At 36.9% G+C, this 27,605-nt stretch overlaps 1 protein-coding gene across 1 annotated transcript in view; it reads left to right on the top strand.

Annotated features, from left to right (window-relative positions):
- The window catches only part of RP1 (RP1 axonemal microtubule associated), a 187,774-nt gene that overhangs the window by 54,623 nt on the left and 105,546 nt on the right, over nucleotides 1–27,605 (top strand). Inside the window, exons 19-25 of the mRNA XM_087753249.1 lie at nucleotides 1,810–1,899; nucleotides 3,995–4,127; nucleotides 4,395–4,546; nucleotides 7,391–7,545; nucleotides 9,981–10,039; nucleotides 10,361–10,405; nucleotides 14,758–14,921. Of these exons, the coding sequence (XP_087609375.1) occupies nucleotides 1,810–1,899; nucleotides 3,995–4,127; nucleotides 4,395–4,546; nucleotides 7,391–7,545; nucleotides 9,981–10,039; nucleotides 10,361–10,405; nucleotides 14,758–14,921 (798 nt within the window). The remainder of the gene's footprint in view (nucleotides 1–1,809; nucleotides 1,900–3,994; nucleotides 4,128–4,394; nucleotides 4,547–7,390; nucleotides 7,546–9,980; nucleotides 10,040–10,360; nucleotides 10,406–14,757; nucleotides 14,922–27,605) is intronic.

Here is a 27,605-nt window from a genome sequence, read left to right as displayed (position 1 = left end):
AAATGTGGGAAAGGACAATAGTTGTTTTTTCAGTCAAGCTGTATACATGCCCTTACTTTACTACTGCTTTAATCCTAAAGTCTCCAGGTTACCTCTAGCAAGACTACTTAGAGAGAGAGAGATTATGCAGCATAAGCAAAAATATCAGAATCTGACTCCACAGAACAAAGCTATTTTCTTAAGCCAATGGAAAAGACAGGAACCATATTGTCACATTAGTGTTGCAAGCCTGGAGTTAGCATTTATTTTGTTAATGAAATTCAGGTCAATGTAGCAACTATACCAATATAAATACAGGTGTGAATTCCTCAGATTCTTTCTTAAACAACCATTGTGATTTACTGAGTGCATTTCAATGTTAGGGAAATCAAGGGTAAAAGTTGTTTACTTCTAGAAATCTTTGTCTAATCCGTGGTAACACTGTGACTATAAGATAGAAGTTTGTTATACAAAAGCACAAAGAGACAGCTAAAAGCCGATATAGGACCTGAGGTAATTCTGACCTCTGGAAAGAGAAGGCGGCTTTTTATTAATGAAGGCAGAAAATGAGTGGATAATATACTAGTAGGTGTTTCTAAGAGAATGAAAAGAAAATAATTTTTGTACAGTGTAAATAGCTTTTTTGGATGTAAATGATGGAGTGGAATAGGCTGCTATCAACCTTTTATTAATAGAATTATTATTTGAGAAATAATATAATGCACTTACTTTTCCTTTCCTAGCAGCACATTAGAAATTATCTAAAATTATTTATGCTCACTTTAAATAATGGTTAAACTTCAAATGAACCCCAGATAAGTGGGACAGGATAGGGTTGCATAGAGTAGATTTCATAAGTAAAGAGAACGTATAATTCTTGAAAGTGCAAATGAATGCAAATCATAGTCAGAAAGCGAAGATAGTATCGGTGATTTTCAAAGTTTTGCAGATGTTCTGCCAGCTTTTGAGAGCTTATTCTTTAACCTTCGCAAAAGTTTTATATCCTTCACTTTGACTTAGGGTTTATGATCATGTTGCTGTGCTGCATTATGAAAGATTTGTGACCTGTGGTTTAGTGGTTTTAATTTTGTATTCAACATTTCTCTCATGAATGTCCCTCACCAACTGTTTTTTACTTTTCAAACTTTGAAGAGTTCAAGTATCTGCCAAATCATTTCCCTGGCAAGCATTGTGATTTCACTAGGCTATAATCTGGTCAAACTGGGGCTCAGACAGAAATCTGTTTAGACAAAACAGAAGCAATCTTTTCTGGATCCTATAATCCAAAATCTGCCAATCAAATGTTGTGTGCTGTTCCTGTATACTCAGATACTACAGTGGTTCAGAGAAATCTGGAACAAATTGCAAAGACAAAGATGCAGGTTTATGTATTTTTTTTCCCACATGTGATGTAGCTATATTTTTTCCAGAAATATAGCCCAAATTGAATGAATGGCAAAATGTAGGATACAGGGCAAATGGGGTTTGTGCATAAATGAGAACTGGAGTTTTGAGTTATTTCACATGTGATGACTGAAAATACAGGAAGGAAAATGTTTAGGGTTCTTTTTTTTTGCAAGATGTCCTGAAGGCTGTAACAGTTTTAAGCATAGAATTCATAGGCCTGTGCTTGCCATTATGATGCTGCTTCTTCCATATGTGCAGGAAACTGGGACTGATATGTCTTTTAATCATGAATTGGATACAGTGTTAGTTTGCAAGGCATGGCGTTACTTAATCAGCATGCAGCCTCTACTGCACAAGTTTGAAGTGTAGGTTATATGTATTTTTGTCTGTAGTTATACATTGTATTGTTCTGGCTTTATTCAGGTTAAAATAAAAAGCATTGGGAATATCTACAAGATAAGAATTGAACTTGATGAATTACTGAATGAACAATCAGAGTGGAACTTACAAAGGGTGAGATTTTTTTATGGTGATTTTTTTCTTCTGCTTTAATAATTTTTATATGAACTAAAAGCCCATCTTTTCATGAAGCCACAGTTTCATAAATCAAAAAATGCTGATTGTCATATGTTCTCGTTGCTTTGTCTTCTTAAGTTGCTTTAGAGATGACAAAAGCACTGATACAGTCCATCTCCTGAGAGCTGGAAATATGTAGCATTATTTTGCAATTATTCCTAATTCATGCAGGTCATAAATACCAATTTTAGTGTATTGATGGGTTCTACTTAGTTTTGAAAGCTCGCCTGTACTCTTCAGTGCGTGGTAGGGAGATTCTAGCTATAAATTCCAGCTATGAAAAATTGAAAATGATGGAGCAACAATTATCCCATGACAAATACATGTGAAGAACAAAAAAAATTTGCTTAAGATTAGGCTAGTCCTAATTGACCCAAACATAGCTCACAATTACGACCATTTTCAGGGAAAAAGGAACTGCTGTTTTTTTCAATTTGGTGAATGAATTCCTCTTTCCTGCTTCTGTTTTAACTCTGTTTTTCTCATGATATTTAGGGATGTTCACCAGATTAAATTCATACTAAATCTTGCTAACACTGAGTCCCATGTAAGATTTATTTCAGAATTGCACATAAGTTTGTCTTTTGTTTCTTATTTTTGAATCTGTAAAAGGCACAAGCTTATCCTTTGGCCTTTAATTTATCTTAAGATAATTTAATATATCTTCTGAATTAGACAACCAGAATTACACAATAATAACAGCTGTTGACATTAACCCAATGGCCTTAACTGTAACTGTAGCAAAACTGAATGTAAGTATACATATTTCAGTTGCTCAAATAGTTGCAGGAATCCTACTTTCCATCCTGGTGGTTACAAAGTTTCTTTGTTAACATTTTAGTCCAAATTTGATAGGGTAACCCTGGGATTTCAAATATTTCTTTTCACAGAAAGATATAAATCAGGTCGAAAGCTGTGTTTTTCTGACAAAACAGTTAGTATTTGCGATTGTTATGAATCAGCAGGGGGAGCTCTGCCAATAAACATTAGAGATTAAGAATCACTGCTGCAAAAGTATTTCATGTTAGAATAAATACATGCTTTGGTGTTAAAAGAAGTGTTTATTTTACTTAAAATAATATTTTATTGGAAAAGTGAGATAAAGGCATATATTGTCCTGATTTCCTAAGAATTTGAACGTGAATACTTGTTTTCATAATTTTGTTTGCAAGGCTTGTGCATACTATATGCACATTCAAAACACAACTGCAGAAAGAGAATTTTTTTGGCACTGATTTCCTTTTGCTAGTGAAGGCCTATGGAAAAAAATGGTAGTAAGCATTGTTATAATTCAAGACCAAGAAAAACTGTTCCCATAAAAGAGAGGAAAGACTGCTTTAGTTATAGGAAACAAGTAAGACAGATATAAGGTACAGTGGCTTGAGAATTTGCATTCTAACTATCTTCAGAGGAATAAATAGAGGGTGATGGTACCCAGGTTGTCTTTTGGTCTGCTGTAGAAGAACCAAATATAATACAAATTGATTTAATATTTTGACATATCCTCTCCTTGCCAAAGTTCAGAAGGATATAGATGATGAGTTTCATCCTGTTTTCATTTTAATATAAAAATGTGTCAATCTTTCCACATTTTCCAAAAGCTCAATCTCACCTAACCTCACTTACCAGAAAATTTTCAGTCTTCAGTACTCCAGTGTTACATGGAGGTTCACTGACAGAAATTAGAATTAGTGATGTTTCTTATGGCAAAAAAGGAAATTTCAGTTACAGATTTGTTTGTTCCAAGAATAAGATAATTTTAAAGTCTGAGGCGTATTCAAAGAATAGAGGCTGGCAGTTTCAGCTGCAATACCACGGGTGCAGATAAAGATCCTCTCTAGTGAGAAGTCAAGTTGTAAAGTAGTGGCCAAAATAAAAATTTTTCATACTGCAATTTTGTATGTCATATTTACTGATCATGTTATTGTTTTCTGAGATAGAATAAAAGATATAGAAAAATATGTTTTGCTGTTGAGAAGCAAAGCACTGTAAAGAGTGAACTGAGTCATAGTTGGAATTGCTTCTTCTCTAGGTGACACTGCAACATCTAAAGAGCAAGAAAACACTGAATTTTCCAGCAAACACATGGTTGTCGAAGAATCGCAATGGAAGAGATTTTCTCTGTGAACTTCCAGTAGTGGAAGCTGGAAAACCTATCTATCCAAGTATGTGTGTACTTCAGTTGCACAGTTACATATATATCAGTTACCTGGTTTTCCGTATTAATGTAATCTGAATTCTATTCCATCTGCTGTATATTCATAAATGTGGTCTTAGCAATCTTAAAAGTAGTTAGACTGATTTCTGGAGAATATGTTCCAGCAAATTAATTGCAAATCAAATTTGCTAGCATTGTTTCCATTAAACTAGAGTGGTAGGTAAAATGAATTGTGATTACACATGTATTTTCTTCTTTTGGTTATTTTCGGAAGTTGTTTTATACCATGTTTATGTCTACACTGGTGACATGGAGCAAGCTGATACAGATTCTGCAGTTTATCTGTGTATCTATGGAAAAAGAGGAGATTCTGGTCTGAGACTTCTACATAAATCTGGTATACCAGTGCCATTTCAGAGAGGAATGGTAAGTCTGAGAAACAATTTGCTTAGCCATATAAATATAACTAAGTAACTTTTACTGGTCTTAACAGGTTACTAACAAAAAAGATGACAGAGATTTAGAAAAATCATTTTTAAGAACTAAGGAAAATAATTTTATACTAATCCAGGAATAACTAGAATAAGTCAAAACACAGGTAGGAAAAGGGGAAGAAAAATTCTATGAAGAACCCCTCTATGATGATGAGAAGAGCTGCCTGTGAATATAAAACATATTCTGTCAAGGTTCAATGAGTACAGCTGATTCCAAAGGACTGCACAGAAATCGTTCCATGATTTCACATCTTAGTAGGACTGTTTGTTATGTATTTCTTTTAATGTATAATAGTATAATATTGTGATTAATGCAGGGCAGATTTAAATTCATTTTTCTTTCAATTACCTCTGATTTTCTCCATAAGTAAAATATACATCATCCTGATTTTCTGCAGTAGTGTATGTTTGAATTTCAGGAACTACAGAATTTAATTTTAGCTCTTCCACTAGCTTTCTTATGACCTTCTATTAAGCCTGTTTCTTCCTTTGTGAGCTATTGAGAATTAACACTTGTACATCTAAAAAATGGTATCAAGCTGTTAGTGGAATACTTAATTACAAAATAAAAAGCAGTATCTAAAATGCTAAGCATAAAAATAACCCACTGGGAAACTTCAGAGGTATCTATACTATTTTAAAATATATATTTTATACCATTACTGATGTATTAGATATAAAGTTCTATTTCAATTGAAATTCAGAATTTAAGTGGAGTTTTCTAGGGGAATTATTCTAGCCAGACTGACAGTAAATTCAGTGTATTAGTTATACAGGGGCCAAGGTGGGTGGCTCAAAGTGTACTTTTTGTTATGGAAATGGGTGAACGAGACAGTGGATTGTACAGAGAGGCAGAGCAGGGCCTGGGATATATCATTTTATGACAGAGGCAGCTGAGTGCTGACTTGAACAAGTTCATTTAATCCCTGCCACAGATATGCTACATGATATTGGGCGAGTCACTTAACGTAAAGCTTCCCTGAGTGACCATTTTTTGTATGCTTCTGTTTTGCTGCCTAACCAATTCAATTTTTCTGAGCAACCATAGCTGTAACTGAGGTTTGTTCAAAGAGAATTCTGCTCTGGACATAGTAAGCTCTTTGAAATGCTAAATATGCCAATAAATTAACCCTCTGTTTCTCAGTTGAGCACCCAAACTACTTTGCATCTTGATAGCTGTCGTGGCTTAACCCCAGTTGGCAACTGAGCACCACACAGCCGCTTGCTCACCCTCCCCGCACCCCTGTAGTGGGATGAGGGAGAGAATTGGGAAAAAAAGTAAAACCCGAGGGTTGAGATAAAGACAGTTTAATAGGACAGCAGATGAAGAGAAAATAATAATAATAGTAATAGTAATAATAATAATGACAAAAGAATATACAAAACAAGTGATGCACAATGCAATTGCTCACCACCTGCTGACAGATGCCCATCCCATCCCTGAGCAGCAGTTGTCCCCCTGCAGCCAACTCCCCCAGTTTATATACTGGGCATGACATCATACAGTATGGAATAGCCCTTTGGCCAGTCTGGGTCAGCTGTCCCGGCTGTGCTCCCTCCCAGCTTCTCACTGGCAGAGCATGGGAAGCTGAAAAGTCCTTGACCAGTGTAAGCACTGCTTAGCAACAACTAAAACATCAGTGCGTTATCAACATTATTCTCATCCTAAATCCAAAACACAGCACTATACCAGCTACTAGGAAGAAAACTAACTCTATCCCAGCCGAAACCAGAACAACAGCTTTTGGCAATAATCTCTGTACTTTAACTATATAGATAAAATGAAATATTACACAGGCCTTTTGAAAAATAGATTTCAGCATTTGCAGAAAACTGAGGTACTATGGAAAAAGTGCAAAAGTGAAGTCACTGGGGAAATCAGTTCTGCTTCACTGAACTGTCTTGATGGTTGCGGTAAATAATGCATAGAGTTATCAAGATAATGAAGATGAAAAGAAGTATTAAAAAGCCGTAGTCCTGCCTGTGCACAATTTGAGGCAGGGATCCTTCAGAGAGAATAGCTTGTGATCATATATTACATATACACAAGGGAGAACTGAAGTTGCACAGGCAGTCTCAATTCTGCCATTTGCTAAAGACTGAGAACTTTACAGATATGAATTTTCCAGTGTATTTCTTTCCTTCATTTTCCTTTTACTGAGAAGTGTGACCTAGACCATTGCATTTAGAGAGAGAAAGCTGTATGGTTTTTACTGTGACAGAAAATTACCGATCTGAACCTTTCACCTGATCAGCTTCATGCTCCTATGAAAACAAACTTCGCCAACTGTAAACTCAAGCCTAAATGAATAACAAGGGCAAAGTGGTATGTCAGATTTCAGTCTCTTCCAGCAGAATAAAATGTAGAGGAGGTCAGACCAATAAGAGAAAAGGATGAGAAAGTGTGTATTTTAAATAAATATCAATACAGGAAATTAACTTTAACTCATTCTTACTTAGAGAAGAATAATTGTAAATGGTGAGGTATTGAAACAATAGCAAAGGGTTGTGTGCAGTGTTTTGGATGATGGCTGAAACCCCAATTTATTTGGGATTATTACTGCAGTCTGCTTTTAGTTGTGTTTTCTCATTTACTCTGATACATAATCAAAGGACATTTAACTTTTCAGATCCAAACACTTTGAATACAGTCCAGCTGCCATTAAAAAAACGGGAATCTTTGTACATTGTGAGAGTTAATCAGGCTTTTAAAATACTTCAACTTTCAGACTGACTTAGTGGCGGCAAATTGAGGAGTGCTGTCTTTGTCTTCTAGGTCAATGCTTTTGAAGTGGAAGCTGTGTCTCTCGGAAAACTGCAGAAGGTGCTGTTGCACTGTGAGGCTAATGCCAGGTCCCAGTATTGGTACTGTGATAAAATCATTGTCAGAGAAGCTGAGAACAACTCGGAGTATGTTTTCAATTGTGAAAGGTAATTCTTAACAACAATATTCTTAAATATGTATCACTAACAGTATTATGTCAACCAATGTACTAGATATGAATTTTCCAGGGAAAGACAATTTGGGATTATTTTGCAGTTTGATAAAATCCACAAAATGTGTTGTTCTAGAACAGATTGCTTGAGTTAATATGCTGCATGGCCCATAGCAAAGGTTAAATGCTTATGTTGTGGCTGTGTTACTAGATTGCACAGTGCAACCTTATCATACAAGGATCAGTGGTATAAGTGTGACTTACCTATTCAGGAAGGAAAGATGAAGCACACAAAAAGGCTCTAAATGAAGTGTATTTCTAAATGGGGAAGAAAACAGATTTGCCATCCAGAAGTAGCATTCACTCTCTTTATGAGCAACTGTATTGCTGGAGAGACAAACATGATGCCCGAAAGTCAGAATAATTTTGTGGTTGTTCCATCTAAGTTATTAAACGAGCATCTTAAAAGTCAATTGATAAATGTTGCAGTTAGCATATTTGGAAAAATATTATGGTAATCCCACATTTGGAGTTTCTAGTTTTGCAGTCTATCTCATGGCTATGTGCATCATTCAAGTAAGATGAAGGAAGTGTAGAGAAACAATATGAGCATGTGACAAGGCACTAGAATTAATAATATTTAATTAATAATATTTAATTAGTAATATTTAATAAACACAGGATGACTAGTTATTTTGTCTGTATCTTTATGAATTTGTTATATAACCTTGAACGGCATCTTATAACTCTTGGTGTCACGTCCTCAAAAACAAGGATAAAGATGTTCTGTCACCTTGATAAAACTCTCTAAAACTGAGATCTTTCTTCAATCAGTAACATGTTTTTAAATAGTACTATAAGATTGAGAGTTTCTCTGGAATAGATTTGGACGCAGACCAGCTGTTGTTGCTAGCTGTGGTTGCTACCTTTCTAAAAAAATATAGGTAAGATTTCCTAATGGACGTTCTACAGAGAAATCAGACCAGGTGCCTACCTCAATCATGAAAAATCAACTCTGTGTCATAGCAGTCCTCCAGTGGGTAACACGGCTTAGGGATGATGCATGTCAGAGCAACACAGCTTAGAAACGGAGCATGTCAGGGCATTTTGCTGTATTAATTCTGTGATAATTAACACCAGATGTTGATCAGCAAAAATTATGCAGTGACAGACACTGTCAAGAAGAAACAGAGATTTTTTTTTTTTTCATTCTTAACTTTTCTACAAGGAAACACTGTCACAGAAAAATGGTTAAAATAGGTCAGTGGTAAGGGTCAGGGGTAGTTTCCATGTTGGCCAAAGTGTAGAGCTGAAACACTGTGCTCTATTCAAGGAGGGGGGAAATTTTTGCTCTTCAGAAATCTCTCTAATTTATTAATCTTCAGCCTCACAGCTTTATTTTGTATTGATTCTGATTTCGCATTTTATCTGACTTAAAAATATGGTCTTAGTTTCTGAATATCCAACAGCTCTCACTGGATTTCAATTATACAGTATTTGTTAGTTATAGACTGATACTTTTTAGCATTTTTGCAGAAGCTACCTGTGTGGCCAGGTTATAGCAGAAGTGATATAAATAAGTAGTTATCTAGTAAGACAAGATTTATTTCTTAGAGACTAGTTCTTATGTGAATTGGCCTGATAATGTTTTCAAGACAGAAAAAAAGGAACCCTCAAAAGCTGCTCTGGACTCATCCTGCCCAGCTTATACAGAATTCCCAACAGGCTTCAAAGGAGACTGAATGGTTTAGGTCATTCCTGGAGAGTCCATGGAAGTGGACTGAGTAAATAAAAACTAACAGCCCAGAAGCTTGCTGAATTTTTTTTTTTTGCCTGTATAAAACCAGCTGATTTTTTACCAAGCAGGAGGAAGTTGGTAATCCATGTTCTGAATGAAAATGTTTCAAAATTATCCATAGCCTAGAGTAACATGAATAAGAAACCTAACCAATGTTTGCCTTAATTTGTATTTTTTCAGACTCATCTATCTGTCCTCAATTTAGGAGGAGGAATTCCTCAATGTAGGAGAAATAAGGAAGAGCAGTATTTGGTTCAACTTTGATTTTAAGAAATAGTGCAATAGATATACACACAAATGATACTTAGCACTCAATCCATAGTACTGAAAAAAATGTCCTGTGCCATATTCTTCTGTTTAGCTGTACAAATAAGTACAGTCATGCCACATGGGTCTCTTAATCTGACACAGGTGTATTTTACACTTACACAGCTCTTACGTTTGCAGAAATAAAATTCTTTGTTGGGTCAAATAATTTCTACTTTAACATCTATCAAATCAAATACTAAAATTTTAGTATTTTGCTGTTATACGTATTCAATATGAAAATAAGATGTGGATCATGCAGTTATATGGTAATATGGTGGAGAAAAAACTGATTCCTACCTGCTTGCTTTCTTTCTTATTCTTAGGTGGCTTCCATTTATGTCCCAAGGTATAATTCATTCAGAAATTGAGCTGTACCCTCAAGGTAAGGTTTATTGTAACTTTATGGAAGTAAGATCAGTAATTTGTAACTTTTTCCTTTGAAGAAATCTCAGCTGAATTTACACTTTGAATATCAGAGTTAACCATTTTGCAGCTTCTTTTGTTAGATTTCTGAGAGAATACACTTTGTATTGCATTTTATAATGGGTATAGGTGATAGTGAGAAAGTAGTGTGGGAATGAAGAGATGAAAGTGTTCTTGTATTGGCTAGATTCACAGAATGTCTTTTTCATTTCTTCTTTCAAACATTTTCTTTAATGTTAAAAGATAGATCCTTTATTAACTGCTTTTTTTTTTTTGGCAGAATTTCAAATAAATCAACAGCTGAAAATGCAAGAAGCAGCACATGGTAAATGCTGCTGTAGTCTTCTGTCTTTAATGAAGATTGTTTCTGTTTCAGAACTAATTGCTTTACACATTTGTTGCCATTTGTATTTATTTTAAAACATTAATTACAGCACACTATTTGAACATTTTAATAAACTCTGAACTTCACATTTTAATTTAAACAATAAATCACTTTGTTTATGCTTTCTTTTCATTCTGTCATTTTTCTTTCCATAATGTTAATTTTCTCTCTATTTGTTTGAAAATTCATATTTTTCTAGTACTTATTGGTGATCTATCTTAATTTCAGTTTTTTATAGTTAACATTTTAAATGATGATTCTTTCTCCTGGGCTATATATAGTTTTGTTCTCACCATTAGTTTTTAATTTTCTGTTTTACCTGTGATTTCATATTTGTTCAGCTTGACTTTTCTGTCCTTGTAACCAGCCCAGATTAAATTACATTTCTTAATAACACATAAAATTTTCTCAGCTGTTAGAAGTGCTTCATGCTGTATGTTGTACAATAATTTAGAATCTGTTGGGAGAAAGTATGAAAATGTTTATTCATAATTTATTATATCAATCAAGATATCCACAAAGACCCGAATACCTTGTCTTAAATAGTGTCCATATGGCACGTAGTTAATGATAAAATAGTTATTTTATAAATTATATTCAAATCCCACTCTATTATAAGTTTTATTTTGAATCACAAGTATCTTTGCCCTTATTCCTTTCTATGCCTTTTTCAGAAGGCATTAATCTTCTATCTGTTCATCACTCCTTGTGCCTTAGCTGTTCTGCACTCCTCGCTTCCACAAGGCCTGCACCTAGAGATCCTCCTTTACATAGTTCAAATCAGTCTGCTTAGTCCTTTCTGCACCTACAGATGGATCTCTACGCTGTGTCATTTAAGCTGTGCTTGTCTGGTTATACAGTAAAAGTTGCAGCAGATAAAAATTGCCCCATAAGCCTAACAAAAGATGACAAAGAGCAGGAGTAAACTAAGTATATATCCAACTGGCTTATCTTCAGTGGAGATGGGCTTGGTCTTGCAGTGAATATTTTGGTCACAGCACTCCCATTCTGACCCCGTGAGAGAGACATCTTTGTGCTGTCCAGAAGAGCTGGTCAGCTTTGTCACTGACAAAACTTACCCTCTGTCAAAACAGATGTGTTTCATGGAAATGCAAGGTGGATTTGTTGCAAATGTCTCGATCAGAGTTAAGCATCCAAAAACATATGCACCAAGTAACCTCTTGTTTGGGGCACTTGCTGAAATATGGAACAGCGGGAAAGAGACTTGAAGTTGTGTATCCCACCCCTACAGGGACTCCCCCAATTCCTGGTTGAGTGGTTGATCTGAGATTTTTGTTCACTTACTTTTTTCCCATGAGCTTTTTAAAATATCTAATTTTCAATCTATATCACTTTTCTTTTTTTTTTTTTTTTTTTTTTTTGTAAAGCAGAATTCTTTTTCTGGGAAGTAGAACTTTCTAGTGTATTACATTGGCTTTAATATTCTAGAAAACAACAAAAAAAAAATCAAAAAAGAAATTCTCTAGACAGTCACCTGTGGTAAGGTACCACTTTCTGTTATCCCCAGGGATGTACTTGGTGTCAGGGTATACCTTTCCTCCATGTATGTTAAATGAAAGTCACCTCATTACACATTTTTCTGTATTCTTTGCTCCTCAATGTGTATCCCTCTTCAGTCATTAAGGAACTATTGGTATTCTACCTCATCAGAACAAACCCCAGCTTTTTATGCCAAAGAGAATGAGAATTATGTGTTTGTAATACTTACTGTTTCCAGTTTCTATTTGGAAGCATGCAGGAATGCAATGAGGATTTCTGGCATCAGAGAGATTAGAAATTTTAGGATTCTTCTCCTATACGCACATTGTCCTTCAAACATAAAGTCCCATCTGTTTCCAGAAAAAGAAAAAGCCTCAAAGTCAATATAAAGGAGTGCAAACCAAAGCCCTTTTTTATTATGTTTTTGGGGAAGTTTGATTCCCTTTTTTACCTTGAGAGTTGTACTTGTGTGCAAAACAGTTCACTGGTACTACACTTGTTCTTTGGAGGCAGGAGTTGAGCTAGCTAGAATATAGTCTCAAGAGTACCAGCTGCATTGTTTTGAAACTGCATTGGTTAACAAAAGAGAGACTTGGAGAGGATAACAGAATAGAAAAGGCCACCAAAAACACTTGAGGCACAGTAAATCAGACAATGAAGAAGTCCAAAAGAAAATACATTTTGCCTGCTTTAAAATGAATATTTGTTTCTGAATGACACTTGAATTTTTAGGAGGAATAGTGGGTCATATTTTACCCTTTGTCTGCACAACTCTTCATAAGCACTTGTAAATTGAATTGTCCTTATTTTCCAACCAAATGGCCCAAAGGAACTTTGTCTATAAGGAATTAATATTATATTGTTTGAAAACAGAAAAGGATGACTTTTTTGGTAAATGAGCTCTTCTATGGGGCAGAGACCCCGTGCCTTATGCTCTTTGTTTCCACCTTCAGTGTATAGAGGCTTTTCAACCCTTCTAATTGATGCTGATCCTTTTGTAGTCTGGTGCTATGGCTCTTTTCTCAAGAAAGTGGGTCTATAGAGAAAGCTGTGAAGATGCAAATTTTCAGAGGCACAAAAGAATTTCTTACAAGTTGGAGTCTGACAATTTTTAGTGGAAATTGGATGGTTCACTTCCTTTATAGAATCATAGAATGGTTTGGGTTGGAAGAGATCTTTAAAGATCATCTAGTCCACCCCCCCTGCCATGGACAGGGACATCTTTCACTAGATCAGCTTGCTCAAAGCCCCATCCAGCCTAACCCTGAACACTTCCAGTGACAGAACATCCACAACTTCGCTGGGTAACCTGTTCCACTGTCTTTCCACCTTTATCATAAAAAATGTCTTCCTTATGTCCTATGTAAATCTACCCTCTTTCAGTTTAAAATCATTCCCCCTTGTCCTGTCAGTACAGGCCTTGGTAAAAAGTCTTTGCCTTTCTTATAAGCCGTCTTATATATTGAAAGGCTGCAATAAGGTCTCCCTGGAACCTTCGAACCTTCTCTTCTCCAGGCTGAACAACAACCTTTCTTCACAGGAGAGATGTTCCAGCCCTCTGATCATTTTCGTGGCCCTTCTCTGGACCTGCTCTAAGAGGTCCATGTCTTTCTTGTGCTGGGGTCCCTAGAGCTCGATGCAGTACTCCAGGGGGATCTCACCAGAGCGGAGTACAGGGGGAGAATTACCTCCCTCAACCTGCTGGCCAGGTTTGATTGATCAGACTAAATGAGCTCTTGTATTTATGTGTATTTAAAAATCTACCACCTTCCAAAAGCAGGTGTCAGGTAGACCTCAAAAATTTGGAAAACAGGAGATCAAACTTCCTGCTCCAGTTTAGACTTTGTGGGGCAAATTACTGAGGGATAATGGGGCTGGCCCAAGATAAATACTTCTGTCAGACAACAGATTTAATTAATGCAAGCATTACCAGACAGCTTTCTATTAATAAAACTGCATTGTACACCGTGGCATTTATTTATAAGATGACTGTGGGCTGGTATTTCACTTGTTGGTTGCCTTGCACAGGATGAATTTAAGTCACTAAGTGGAACTTGTTTCATACAGGCAAAAGCTGCAGTCAGAAGAAGGGTGGAGAGTGTGCGATCCCAGCTTTTCAGATGTAGAAATGCATTTTTCAATTATGAATTGTTCTTTTTTTAAATAAGATTTATATTAAGCTGCTTTCAGATATTTAAATAACTTGTCCCTGCATTGTATGGGAGCAGAGATGACATTTTGTATCAGGGAAGCTTTATATAAAATGATTTTCTAAAGAGTCCTTGTCTAGTGTCAGAATTTTCTCCAAAATCTTTTTTTTTTATGCTAATCTCAATGTCACGCCTCCATCCAGGCAGACAGAGCTCTTGTTGATGTGTCACATCAACATAAAATGAGAGGAAATTTTACTTAAGTGGGATGCTTTGATACTTTTTCCTGTTTCATTTCTTGGTTATACGTGTTGTCATAATCCAAATTCTGGAGGTTGGGCTTTTTCCATGATGACCCACAGGGTTATTGCTAGAAATCTCACTAGGCTCTGTGTTCGTGTTTCCAGCTTTAGTACACTGCAAACCTCCTAAATCTTTAAAGTTACACAACTTGCCTAAGATGAGTTTGAATGATGTAGTATTTAGCCAATCTTCTGTTGCCTGTCCCACATCATTACCTTTTAGGTGCATAGTAGTTACAGTCCCTGGGCTAAATGATGTTTTTATTTATATCTTTCAAGTAACTTGCTACATATCAGTAACAGTTATAAAAGCATTTTGGTTTTATTTTTTACTTTACAGAAGGAGACTGGAAGATTACTGTAGTCACTGGGGATTTTGAAACAGCTGGCACGACAGCAACAGTATCCCTTTACGCTTATGGAGAAAACAAAGCTTCTGGTCCTATTATTTTGGGATCTGGGAAACACCAGCTGTTTAATCCCAAAAGTGAAGATACATTTAAGGTATAGTATGGCTGTTATATAAACACTGGAGAATTCAAAGCATATGTAAAATGACTTTTCTCAAAACTGGATAATAGTGGTAATAAAAAGGACCCAAAGCAGTATGTAGGGATCATTAAGTTCTGAGGGATTGGCTGACTTATGATAGTAAGATTTGAATGAGAAAATGTATTCAGAACTGCATCAAGCAGACATGCCTCTCAGAATCTGCTTCATACCTGCATCTGCTTGATCTGCTAATTTTAACTAGATGTTGATCATTTGCAGAGGTAGAAAAAACTTTCTTTGCCTGTTCTTTATGTTGATATAATAAGATAGTCCTGGCTATGGCTTGTGTTGCATATCCATCTCTGGAAGTGTCCACTGTAAATTCTTCCATGGGCTTCCTCAGACTTCCACTGAAGCACACTGTCGTGCAAACCTTTCCTTGGAGAAAGTAAGAAGGAAAGGGGGAGATGGCTAGGGACTAGAGTCAAATCACACTGAGTAGGTTAACTCAGGTGATTTAGATTAGTGATGTCCTACTTCTCCAAGCAAATGGTGAGATTTCTCTCTTCTTCAGAGAAACCTCCGAGAGGTGCTTCAGAAGCATGACATTTCCCAGGGCTTCTCCAAGTTCCTATAATTCCTACAATTTCCTCCAGTTCCTATAGTTCTTCAGGACTGTACCTGTTGCAGTCATTAAATCTGCCATATGTCATCTAGGTTGAAATAATTTATGCATAATAAACAGATGATGGGGAATCAGTGACAGACAGGACAGGAAGTTTCTCTGATTTTTTAAATTTTTGTTTTCCAGTTTGAAATAGAAATATGTAAGTTCTTGCAGAGGCAAGTCAATGGTGGTGTTTCCCTTACATTTATTTAAGTTGAAAGTAACTTGCTAAAGTTTGCAGATAATGCTGGTTTAAGATTATCTCATATCAATACAGGAAGGTGAAATCAGTGTTTATCTGAAGACTAAATGTAAGTGTTCCTTTTCAAATCATTCTGGCTAGATGATCATCTTGGATATTTATTCAGCTGGTTAATGCTGTCTGACAGCAAGTTCTTACTCATTTATTCAGTTCATTGAGCGAAGTACCAAGAACATTTTTTTGTTTTCTTTCTCTTTGGAAGGAACAGTATGGTTCTCAAAGCATCGTTTTTATCCTCCCAGCATCAAAGCAAGACCTGATACCTGGTCTGGGAACTCTGATGATCTGTTGCTATCCACACTAGCTATCCACACCAGGTTTAGGTCTTCCACTCTGTACGTAGATCTTTGTGCCTGATGTTTTTCTTTGGTGATATACCACTGAAAGCCTGGAAGAGGGCTGGAGGCTAGGCACAGCACTTTGGTGCAGTTTAAGTGTGATGAATCTGGACTCAGGAGTACAACTTAAACCTTTTACAAAATCTAATTGTGTAATCAAACTTTTAAATTTGTGTGTAATGAGACCTTTAAACTTCAGAGGTTCCTGAGGAGGCTTCTCCCTGAATTCTAACCACACCATCAAAGCTTCAAGGCTGACCAGATTACTGTCCATCCATTATTTCTCAAAACCACTTACTGAACTTTCAGTAGTGCTGATCAATGGGGAGAGAAAGAAAAGAACAGATAAAGTAATTTTGCTTCCTTTTCCCACATTTTCCCCCTTAAATGTCTCAATTTAATAAGGTAGCTGAGTTGTTTGTTAATCCAAAAGAAAGGTGTGAATATTTCAGTACTTTGTAACTCTGCAGTTTTCCAACATTAAGAGCACCATGTAATAGCAACAGTATTGCTAAAAACTGTGGACTTGCAGGAAAAATTGGATAGCCCCTATTGCTTTTTATTACACTAGTTTAATCTGTTAAGTACATTGGAGAAAATCTTGACTAAATGGTCCTTGATTTGCAGCCTTTGTGTAGAAATGTGCTGCATATTTGAAGGCTACTTAAACTCCAGGTAACCGCCTTTTTTTAAGAAAGTGTTAACTGATGCAGGGAGCTGCAAGAGTTCAGGATAATATAATGGAAAAAATAATGTCCCACAAAAACAATCACACTACCATCTCATTTCAAAATCCCTTTGGTCACAGGTATAATCATAAGAAATTACAGAGAAGTGGCCCACAAAAAGAGAATGAGACAAAACTGTGCTGGATTATCTTAATAAAAATCAAGAACAGCAGTCTGATAGAAAGTAGAGTTAACTGCATAGTAACTTGGATACCTAAAAGTAAATAATGAATATTCAGTAATGTTAAAAATAATAAAAGAAGTTATTAAAACTTGAGTAAATCAAATCGTGCTCCTGTGTATACTCCTGAGATTTTGTTGCTCATCTAGAACTTGATTTTGATGTTGCTTGCATTGCTGCATACAGCCGATGTAACTTCATTAACTTTGGCTTTCTCTGATTAAGATTTGTGTAAATTAGATTAAAAACTGGTTGACCTCCAATGTAACACAGGTAGAATGTAACCTCGGAGATTTCCATATGATGGTAGCACATGAAATTCACTGAAGGTAATTTACAGTTGTTGTGTGATGGGGAGAGTTCTTGTTTCTGAATGGAGTCTTGGGTTCTAGGTTCTCACAAGATAGTTGTGTGTAAACTGCACTATATTTGTCCTTGTGGCTCAGCAATTTTTCCTACCAGATGGGAAAGTCAGGGATGAACAATATGGGAATTGGAAAGAAAAGGAATTTAAATTTGATGGATTTCCCTTTCTGCTCTGTAATTGTTCCTGCGTGTTCAAAGAAACTACTTCTAGGCTATGGTTTTCTGCTTCTGTTACTATTCAGGCATAGTGTTTAGAGCATAATTTTTCTGTTGAGAGTCATTCCTCCTCCAATGGAGGGATATCAATCTACCGTAAATTACAGCTTTCATCACAACTGTGATCTGTTTCCTGCGTTTTCCTCTGGTGTCATCACAGTCCCTGAGTATTTCTCAGTATTTCAAAACTACTGATTTTGTCAGTATGTTGAGTTGCTCAAGACACTGAAGCTTTAATTATACTGTAAATTATATTCTCCAGAGCCCTGTATTCTGCATCATCATTTTTTGAAACATGGTGAATTATCTTTTATGAGCGTACACACTGTTTGATAAAGAAATTCTTTTTATAAGTATTCTTTTAATGTTTGGTCATGCCAAATATTCCCTTCTGTGTCAAAGACAACTAAGCAGAAGACTGTAAGCCTATTATCTTCTGTAAGAGCCAGCTACAATCTCTCAATTTTTATTACTTCAATACAGAATAATTCCATACCTTCGGGTACAAGTTCTGCTCTTCTAGTAATAATTAAGTCAGTAAAAGCACTGACTGGTTCAGTAGATCTGCTTTCAAAATATTGTATGCTAGCCTTAGTGAGAGTGGCAGCACCTAGCACCTCCTTAACAAGAATTCTTCCATGCTTTGCTTTGTGAGTTTGCTTCATTATCAGCTCTGCAATTTCTTTAGGGCAGTGTTGGTCTTAGAGATCTCAACACGTTGTCAAGTTTATCTTAAATAACACTATATTAAGCTATTAAGAGTGCTGAATTTTTTTCTAAGAAATCTTCAAAATCTTCACTTTAACCTTACGTTAAATTTTGTAGTTGGTGGCTGTCTTTGTAAGGAAGATAGCTCTTCTATGTTTGCAAACATAGGACATGGAGTATGCACGATATTTTAGGAGAACTGGAAACTGGAATGCATCTCCGGTGTGAATTTTGCTGCATGAGTCCATTTCTCTAACTTGTAAAGCTGGTGCCATATCCAGTTACACCATTTAAAGTTTTTTCATCTGTATAAACAGTTCTTTAAACACTGCCGTACTCTATCAGAGCAAAATGCCAGAAAGTAATATAGGTAGATGAAAAGCAGGGCTCCTACTAATACGTGCAGAGATACTTGATCATAAAACTTAATAAATAGTGTTCCTGTGATGAAATTGTTACAGTGTTAACACCAGCCTTTTTCTTCCCAGTTACATGTACCTTGTTTGTAAAGAATTGTGTTCATCAGGTGTGCCTTATGCTGTATTGCATCACGTGGAGGTGTTAGAAGTTTATGTGTTGTTGTTCATTTTGGATTCCTCCTGTTTAAATAAAATTACCAGTCATTTTAAATAATCTATGCATTAATAATTGACACTCCTTCCTTTAGAATCAGCCTTACGGACTGTAAGAATCTGTCGTGTTTGACTGCATGTCTTTCATTCTTGTACCCCGGATCCATATTCATTCTTTCATCAGTCAAAACTGAGATCTCTAAAGTAAAATGAAAAGCAGTGGGGAGAAAACCAAATGTTATAAAAATAGGTTGAAACAAATCCATTTTCATGCTTTTCCTCCCATTGTTAAAATAAAAGAGCCTGTAATGAGCTCAGTGAGAATTCTTCCCAAGTGGGAAGATTGCAAAAGTGACCGCAAGCACTAATGTAGCTATCCACTCTCTTAACCATGGGACTGCCAATGCCTAAAAGCTAGGCATAGCTTGTGTCCTGCTGTTTTCCAGCTCTCCCCGTTTGCCATAACAGCCATTTAGGTCCAGAAACAGTTGAATAAAACTTAGAGAGACCCAGGCTTTAGTCAGATATGCTTAAGGCAGCATAAAACAGTCATACTGCTGGCTTTAATTCCACTTGAAACTGTCTGTCTCTCTACGAAATGTATGTGATAACAACATGAACCTCATTCCTTACTGAGATAAAAGGGAGAAGTATGTGAAACGATCTCCATCAGCTACAGGCTGTGCATGAAGCAAAATTTAGCTTGTTCCAAGAAAACAACATAGAAGGATCATAAAGATCAATCTTGGAGAAAATCACAGTTCATCTCATCTTCAAGAAATGAGAGTGAGTGAATCCGGTGCTACTTGTTCAGTGATTTTGCAGTATGGAGTACTGCAGCATGGAGTGTATATATATGTATATATTTTTTTCCCTTTTAAAGTAGTTTCTTGAGAGAACTTTATGGATAAAATTTCAGGTTTAATCTTTCAGCCATATATCTATAAAACTTCTTTTTTTTTCTACTTGATGGCAACACAAGTCCAAGATAAATACGTATTAAACCCCCCTGTCTGTCTCTCTTGAGTCACTCCTCTCTCTGGGGTTACGTTGTCTGTTTAGCTCCCCAGTAGGCTTCAGGCGGTTGTTTCTGAAATTTTGTGACACTAGTTTCCTTTGTTAAAGGTCTCCCTGTTAAGAGCTCCCCCACCTTCCCATGTCAAGTGCCCAAATCCAGTTTCTGCCTTTACTAATCTACGCTCTTGCCTTGCCTTCCCCTCAGCCTTTTCTAATCTATTCACATTCTTATGCTTCCCATCATCTCAGTATCTTAGCACTTTTCAGAAGTGAGTCATATGACTAATGTGTGACTTATTCTCTCACTCTTGCTCTTAAAAATATTTTTTTTGTTTGTTTGGGCTTTGTACAACTCTATAAAGAGAACAGACACTTTATACCATACAGGCCTTATGCTAAACAAGATGAGATCAATTTATCTTGTATTGAAACAGAAGATGATAAAGTGATAAAGTTTTTGATGGCCCTTACTTTATATGGCCAGCTCTTTGGCAGCCCTTTAATAGTTCTATCTCCTGCAAAAATTATTTTCACTGCATTACAGGGATTTCTTAATGCTAGCAATGTTGAATCTGGCTCTCACCCTAGAGATAATTATGTCAATAAGGTGATGCCATTGCACTGAGTGCTACAGAATTACAGAGTAGTTGAGGTTAGAAGGGGTCATTGAAGATTTCCTAGTCCAGCCCCTTGCTCAAAGCAGGGCCAGCTAGAGTAGGTTGCTTAGGACATTGTCCAGTCAGGTTTTGAATATCTCCCACTCTACCACCTCTCTGGGTAATCTGTTCCAACATTTGACCACCCACCCATTTTTTTTTCGCATGTATTTAAGTGGAATTTATGGTATTTCAACTTGTGCCCATTGCCTCTTGACTGGTTATTGGATACCACTGAGATGAGTTTGGCTCTGTCTTCTTTAGCCCCTCTCATCAGGTATTTATACAGATTGATAAGATCCTCCCCCGAGCCTTCTCCTCGCCAGACTGAACAGTCCCAGCTCTCTCAGACTTTCTCATGTGAGAGATGCTCCAGTCCCTTAATCATATTCATGGACTTTCACTGGATTCTTTCCAGTATGTCCATGTCTCTTGCATTGGGGAGACCAGAATTGCACACAGCACTCTTGATGTGTCTCATTGGGGCTCAGTAGAGAGAAATAATCACCTCCCTTGATCTGCTGGCAACATTCTTCCTACAGGAGGGCAGAAGGCTGTTGACCTTCTTTATGTCAGGAAGACATTAAGAAAATCCTTCTAGTCCCTAGGAAGGCAATGCAGAAAGTCGAAGTCTGATGTGCTCATAGTAACCTACATTGTTGACAGAAGACACTGTTAGATGTAATTTTTTTTTTTTCAGAGCTGATGGCTTCATGCCTGAGTGATAAATACTGCTGTAAATCCTCCAGGAGATGACAGACATATATTGTAGAGGCCCGTTCATAGTCTGTCAGAGTATTACAGAATCAACAGTCAAAAGGAGAGTAAATCAGAGATCTAGTCCTACTCCTAGGTTATGAACAGAGGTGACTGCTCTGTAGCTTTTCTTAAATAAATCTTCATGTGTCTTCAGACTCTTTGAAGCACTATTATGTGCCCACCAGCATAATCTTTCTTATCATGCATCACTTCTTCATGCATAAGGTGCACTTGTCCAACCACAGCATCATTCTGTTATCATGATGTGCATTCATGTGATGAAGGTTAAGTAAAGCTTAAGTTTTCTTGCATGGCCTAATGTTTGTTGAGCTTTCTTACAGCTAATGCTAGGCTGTATTCCAGTTAACATCCTCTCATAGGCAGTGTTTTAACTCTCCCACCAAAGCACTGTGGAAAGTTTCAAATCCAGTAAAATGCTCCTGGTCTAACTTGGAAAAGTGCAGATCACTCAGAAAAACCTCAGATACATAAATGGCTACACTGTCCTAACATGGGAGTTTTGTGCTTACTTTAAAGAACTGACACCCTGATACCGTAAATACTTGGTGTCAGCATAATTTAATTAACCACAGTGAAAGAAAAGTTCTTCCAGAGCTTTAATGTTATTCTTAAAACATTTTCTCATTTCTTGTACTTCAGGGTGGAAAAAAACAACCTGTCTGTTGGTACCATTAGTTTAGCAGGTAACAACAATGTGACATTTCCTTTCTCTAATTAACCTGACAACACATAATTGGCATCCATTTTAGTGAATAGTAGCACATTGTTAGCCTGTATAGGAAGGTCAAGTGAGTGAGTATTGATATGGGACTAGCTACAGGATGAAAAGAGCTTGAGTGGACTGGAAAATAAAGTGTTTACCTGTCACTGTGCAATGGACAGTACTTGTTTACCCAGCTTATTTTTGTGACCAAAGCAAGTATGAAGTGGGAAAAAATAGCGCTGATTTTTTTGTGGCCTTTAATCCTACTCCTTACATGTCTATATCCACCTTTTTCATGAAACTGTTAAGTTTATGTGTGAGTACCTGTGACATATTCTAATTCTTGAGTTAGTGTGTAACTGCGCCAAGTTTGTTGGCCACAATTAACAAATTGGCTGAATTCAGACATCTGAAAAATGCAAGCACCATGGGTGGACCCTGGGTACTTTACTGGTACATTAGTTATGATATTTTTGGCAACATTTACCAGCTGCATCCTCATAATCTAAAAATATCTTCTGTGTCCAAAGATTTTTCCATTATATGCAGATGTTGTAGAAGTTAAACTAATGCAGTCAATGATTTCTCTTTCTTTTGGAAATCCAGCTGCTGCACATGACTTCCCTGAAATTCTTTTAATGAGGTGGCCTTACATTAAATTAATAACTGTCTGTCAAGCATAGCCTCTAGTGGTTGTGTTAGACATTGGGATTTTGGTGTAGCTGCTTCTGAAGTGTTGACTTATCCAAATGACTTTCATGCTAGCCTGAGTTTATTTCAAAGAGATTGCAGGATACTTTCTCTACAACAGGAATACAGTGACATTATTTTGCTTATTCCAGTATATAAAAGAGAAATGGAGTCATTACCTATATTCTTTACATCCTGAAGTATCTTTCCATTGAACAGTCTTTTGTTAAGCCAAGGAACTCTTACTTCACTTTTCACTTAGTTAAACATCTTAAGTATGTGAAAATAGGTCATACTGACTCCACTCAAAATATCATAGGTGTGCTAGGGACTGAAAAGAGTATTTGCATAGCTCCTTTAGAAATGGAATTAAAATTTAGTCCTTTCATCCTCTTTAGGAAGAACTTCTTGCTGATAAACCTGGATTTCAATTTATGCTTAGAAACAAATTGTAAAATATGAGCTTTGTTAAGCTTCAATTTCAAAAAGTAAGGCCAAGTTTTCTAATGCATGGTTTAATGAAAATATTCCCATTGACTTTGGTAAGAAGAGAATTTAGTCCTATGCTTGTACAAAAAATAAATAGTAGCAATGAGCAAAGCATATAGTTGTATTGATTAGGCTAATCTTGTTTAACTGCTTGCAAACATTTAGAATATGAGTGTGGCTGAGGCAAAGCTACCTCTGTTTGAAAGTGGTGGACAGCTTTTTCAATAATACATATTGGTACTGATACCATAAAATATAAGCAGTGTCGATATTATTGCCTGTAACAGTGAAGAAAAATACTACAAAGAGAATAGAATTACTACTATCATTGTAGTCACAATGATATTATTAAGGTTAATAAGTGCTGACAGTCTCTCACATAAGCAGGGTCTGTTTGAGGTCCATCCCCTTTAGACCTTATCACAGAATTTGGTGCAAATTGGTTGATGCATCAGAAGGATTTTCACAGTCAACCAACAAGTGAACTCTAAATGATGATTCAAGTGTTTTGTAGAACTTTTTGCTGGGAAGAGCGTGAGGTTGGCATTTGCTGGGAAGAGCGTGAGGTTGGCATTTGTCAGAAGACCTCTCTAATAGGCAATCCCTAAGAAGTTCAGTATATCCGATGTTTGTGATATCTAGATTCCTTTACCTCAATGATATATCTGTGTTTCCATGCCCTTGTTTCTTACCTCTGCAGAAGCTCAGGTCTTATGTTCTATACATGGCAGATGTAACCCACATCAGAAAGGCAGTTTCATACCCCCAAACTGTTCTCTCTTAAATTTTATGACTCTGAATTTCCATCTACGTCCAAACTCTACCATATCGAGCTGAAGCATTTACAGGGAGAAAGGAACTTTGCAAACCAATTTTTAATCTTTTTAGTAAACAGATATTTGAACCTCCGCAATGATTTGATCATGTGCTTTGGTTGAGGATTAGATGTCTGCTGATTTTGTCAACGTTCTCTTGCAGAGGCCAGCAAAGATTAGCCTCAAGCTGCTACTTTTGCTGCAACGCTGCTGTTCAGTGCTCAGCAGCGGCAGTGTGCCTTGAGAAGCAGGACTGGCCAGTTTGAGGGACTGTTGTGCTAACTCAGGTGTACGGTTGCTTGGACTCCAGCAAGTTTGTTCAGGGCAGTGCAGACCTATCCCAAAATACATCAGTCTTCTGTCTCTGTGTGTCCTTGTTGTTTAGCAAGTTTGAGTACCTGCAACATCCAATTATAGTGTAGTGGAGGAATGTCTTCATTATATTGACCATGTTCTTCAATAGATTTACAACATATTTGTTGAGCAGCTTGTCGCGCTATTCCTCCCTTATTCTGCCTGCACAACTTCTACTAGTGGCAACAAAAATTGCATGACTATATGAGAAACTAGGTAACTGTAAGTGAGATCACATTATCCTTGAGCAAAAACACTAATTTTACAAAGTTAGCTAGGAGAATTACAATTGATAATTTTTGATCTGTGAACCGAGTTATGGAAAAATAGCAACTAACCCAAAATGAACAGAAAATTTTTGAAAAAATACAGAAGTTTGGACTTGTGTCTTCTTCTGAGGATCTCAAAATTTATGAAGAGAGCTTTGCAATGTCCCCGTGAGAGACATGTAAGTGTTGTCCTTGTTGTATATTTGAGAAAGTGAAGCAAAGAGGGCTTGTGAGTTATGAAATGTTTCTCAGGAAGCCTAAAGCAGATCCAGGAACAGAATCTAGTTGTCTGATTTCCAGAGTGCTGCTTTAGTCCTGGGACGCATCCTTTCTTCTTTGCATGGCCATTTGTTGCAGTTCTGACAGAAAACTCGTTTCTATGTAAAATGGAATGTCACTTTTGCAACTGTGGTGCCAGAATATAGAACAGTTAGACTAAGGTTTTTGTAAGCATGTTGTTTAGGAGGGCAACGAAGTCAACTTTGCAACTTTTTACAGAATGTTCTGGCTGCAAAAGTAGATTTATAAATGCCAGGTTCTGTTCAAGTCATGCAGAAGTTCAAAGCAATTTAGTCAATACTGAAAAATTAAGGAGCAACCTCAAGATACAGTGTTTATGTTGGCAAAAGAATATCGTTAGCTCTACTGTGTTATGAGAGTATTTTCATCTGCAGTTCACTGCAAGAGCAAAATTTGACATACATTTGACAGGATTCCGATTGGCAAAAAGTAATGTGTTCAATACCACTGAGAGACCAATGTGATATCTGATCTGACAGCAAGATGAATTGTTCCAAGGCCCAAAACTACACGAGGAGCTGAAACTAAATTTTTAATTGTATTATATGTCTTCCAGAACATCATATACAGTTGATTTGCTCTCTGCCATTGACATTTTTTCTGTAATTTTCACCCAAGAATAAACATGATTTTTTTCCCCAAGAACACCTATAAACAATTAGTCAGAAACAGAAGTATTATTAAGCATGTTATTAGCTTAGCAGTGTTCTCTGTTGTTACTTATTTTTGAGACCTTTCAGTCTCAGAAATATGCCATTACCTATATGTCCCGCACAGCTTACCATTCTAAAAAACTCATAATTTGTGAGTCTAGTAGACAGGGATGCTTTATACTCTTCCTCCCTGTAGTCGCTAGCAAGAAAATACATTTGACTTGACACTTTGGACAAATTCCCACTTAGCACATGGGCATAACTTCCTTAATTTTGTTATATTGTGTCCTCTTTTAGAATGTAAATGTTAGGACGGGATAGGAAGTATAGAATGACAGAAATGCAGGAATGTTTAGAGATGCTAAACAGGACTTCAGTGAATCTAATTGAACTGCCTGCAACTAGGAGTGTCTCCTAGAGAAACCTAATGGTCTGGACAGAGCTTTCTGTTCTGTACTGATTTTTTTTGAAACTCCATTTGGTTAGGTTTGATGGATTGCTGTGCTGCTTATCCAGTAACAGGAAGTCCCTGCATAGTGATATGGTGATGAATGGGTTTCATCATTTCCCTCTCCTTTTTTTTCAAATTGCTTCTTTTTTTTTTTTTATTTTTTTTATCCTTTCTTCCTTGGTCAGCTCTCCTACCTCTGCTTATTTTTGTGAGCTCTTCTCTCCAGTTGTACCAGTGGTCTGCCAAACATCAGCTACAATGTGGCCAGCAGGTCAAGGGAGGTGATTCTGCCCCTCTGCTCTGCTCTGGTGAGACCCCACCTGGAGTACTGCATCCAGTTCTGGGGTCCTCAATACAGGAAAGACATGGACGTGTTGTAGCGGGTCCAGAGGAGCGCCACAAAAATGATCAGAGTGATGGAACACCTCTCCTATGAAGACAGGCTGAAAGAGTTGGGGTTACACAGCTTGGAGATGAGAAGGCTCCAGGGAGACCTTATTATGGCCTTTCAATACTTAAAGGGGCTTATAAGAAAGATGTGAACAGACTTTTTAGCAGGGCCTATTGCGACAGGACAAGGGGTAGTGGCTTTAAACTAAAAGAGGGTAGATTCAGACTAGATATAAGGAAGAGATGCTTTATGATGAGGGTGGTGAAACACTGGAACAGGTTTCCCAGAGAGGTGGTAGCTGCCCCATCCCTGCAAACATTCAAGGTCAGGGCTCTGAGCAATCTGCTCTAGTTGAAGATGTCCCTGCTGATTGCAGGGGGGATGGACTAGATGCCCTTTAAAGGTCCCTTCCAACCCAAACTATTCTATGATTCTATGATACAATGTTGAAACTCTTTGCAGATTCACCTGGAAACATATCTCCCATCTTAGACTTCCTTCTGAAAAAAATGCACTTTAGCATAATATGATTAATGAAATTAATATAATTAAGAAAGTTATGGCTTCGCTTTTCAGCCAACTCATATGATACCCACTATAGGTATGTAGGAATTTTTTTATCAATAATGTTTCAGTTTGCTTCACAGCCAAATGACTGACTAGATGCTTCAGAACACAAAGGCTCTTCAACAGTTTTCTGGTCCTGACTGAGAGTCATGGTAATGAATACTGTATGCAAAGATGGCTGTGACGCTCCTCTTTCAACAGGAGTTACACCAGAATTTAATCATGGGCATGAGGTCACCAGGTTTCAATGTTTTATTTACTAAATTGCCCTTTAACACTTCTGCACCTCAGATAGCAGCCAGTGCCTAGATCTCAGGAGAACACCACCTTTATTTTTCATCATAAAGGGTGAGAGTTCTCATATATTGTCATATTTATTTACAAGGCAACCTTATCAGTCACTTGCCCACTGCAGAGGTCTCTGCTTTGTAGCTGAGTGACAGGGTTATTATGGCAACTTATCCTGTGTTCTGGCTACATTTGTGGTTAGTGTCAGAGAGGTTTTTATCTGCTACTGTAATTC

This window comes from Nipponia nippon, unplaced genomic scaffold (genome assembly GCF_047370975.1).
Source record: "Nipponia nippon isolate SJK-2023a ecotype South Korea unplaced genomic scaffold, ASM4737097v1 scaffold_1, whole genome shotgun sequence".
NCBI lineage: Eukaryota > Metazoa > Chordata > Aves > Pelecaniformes > Threskiornithidae > Nipponia > Nipponia nippon.
The sequence above is the reverse complement of the archived record's forward strand: the minus strand, read 5'-3'. Positions and strand labels throughout refer to the sequence as shown.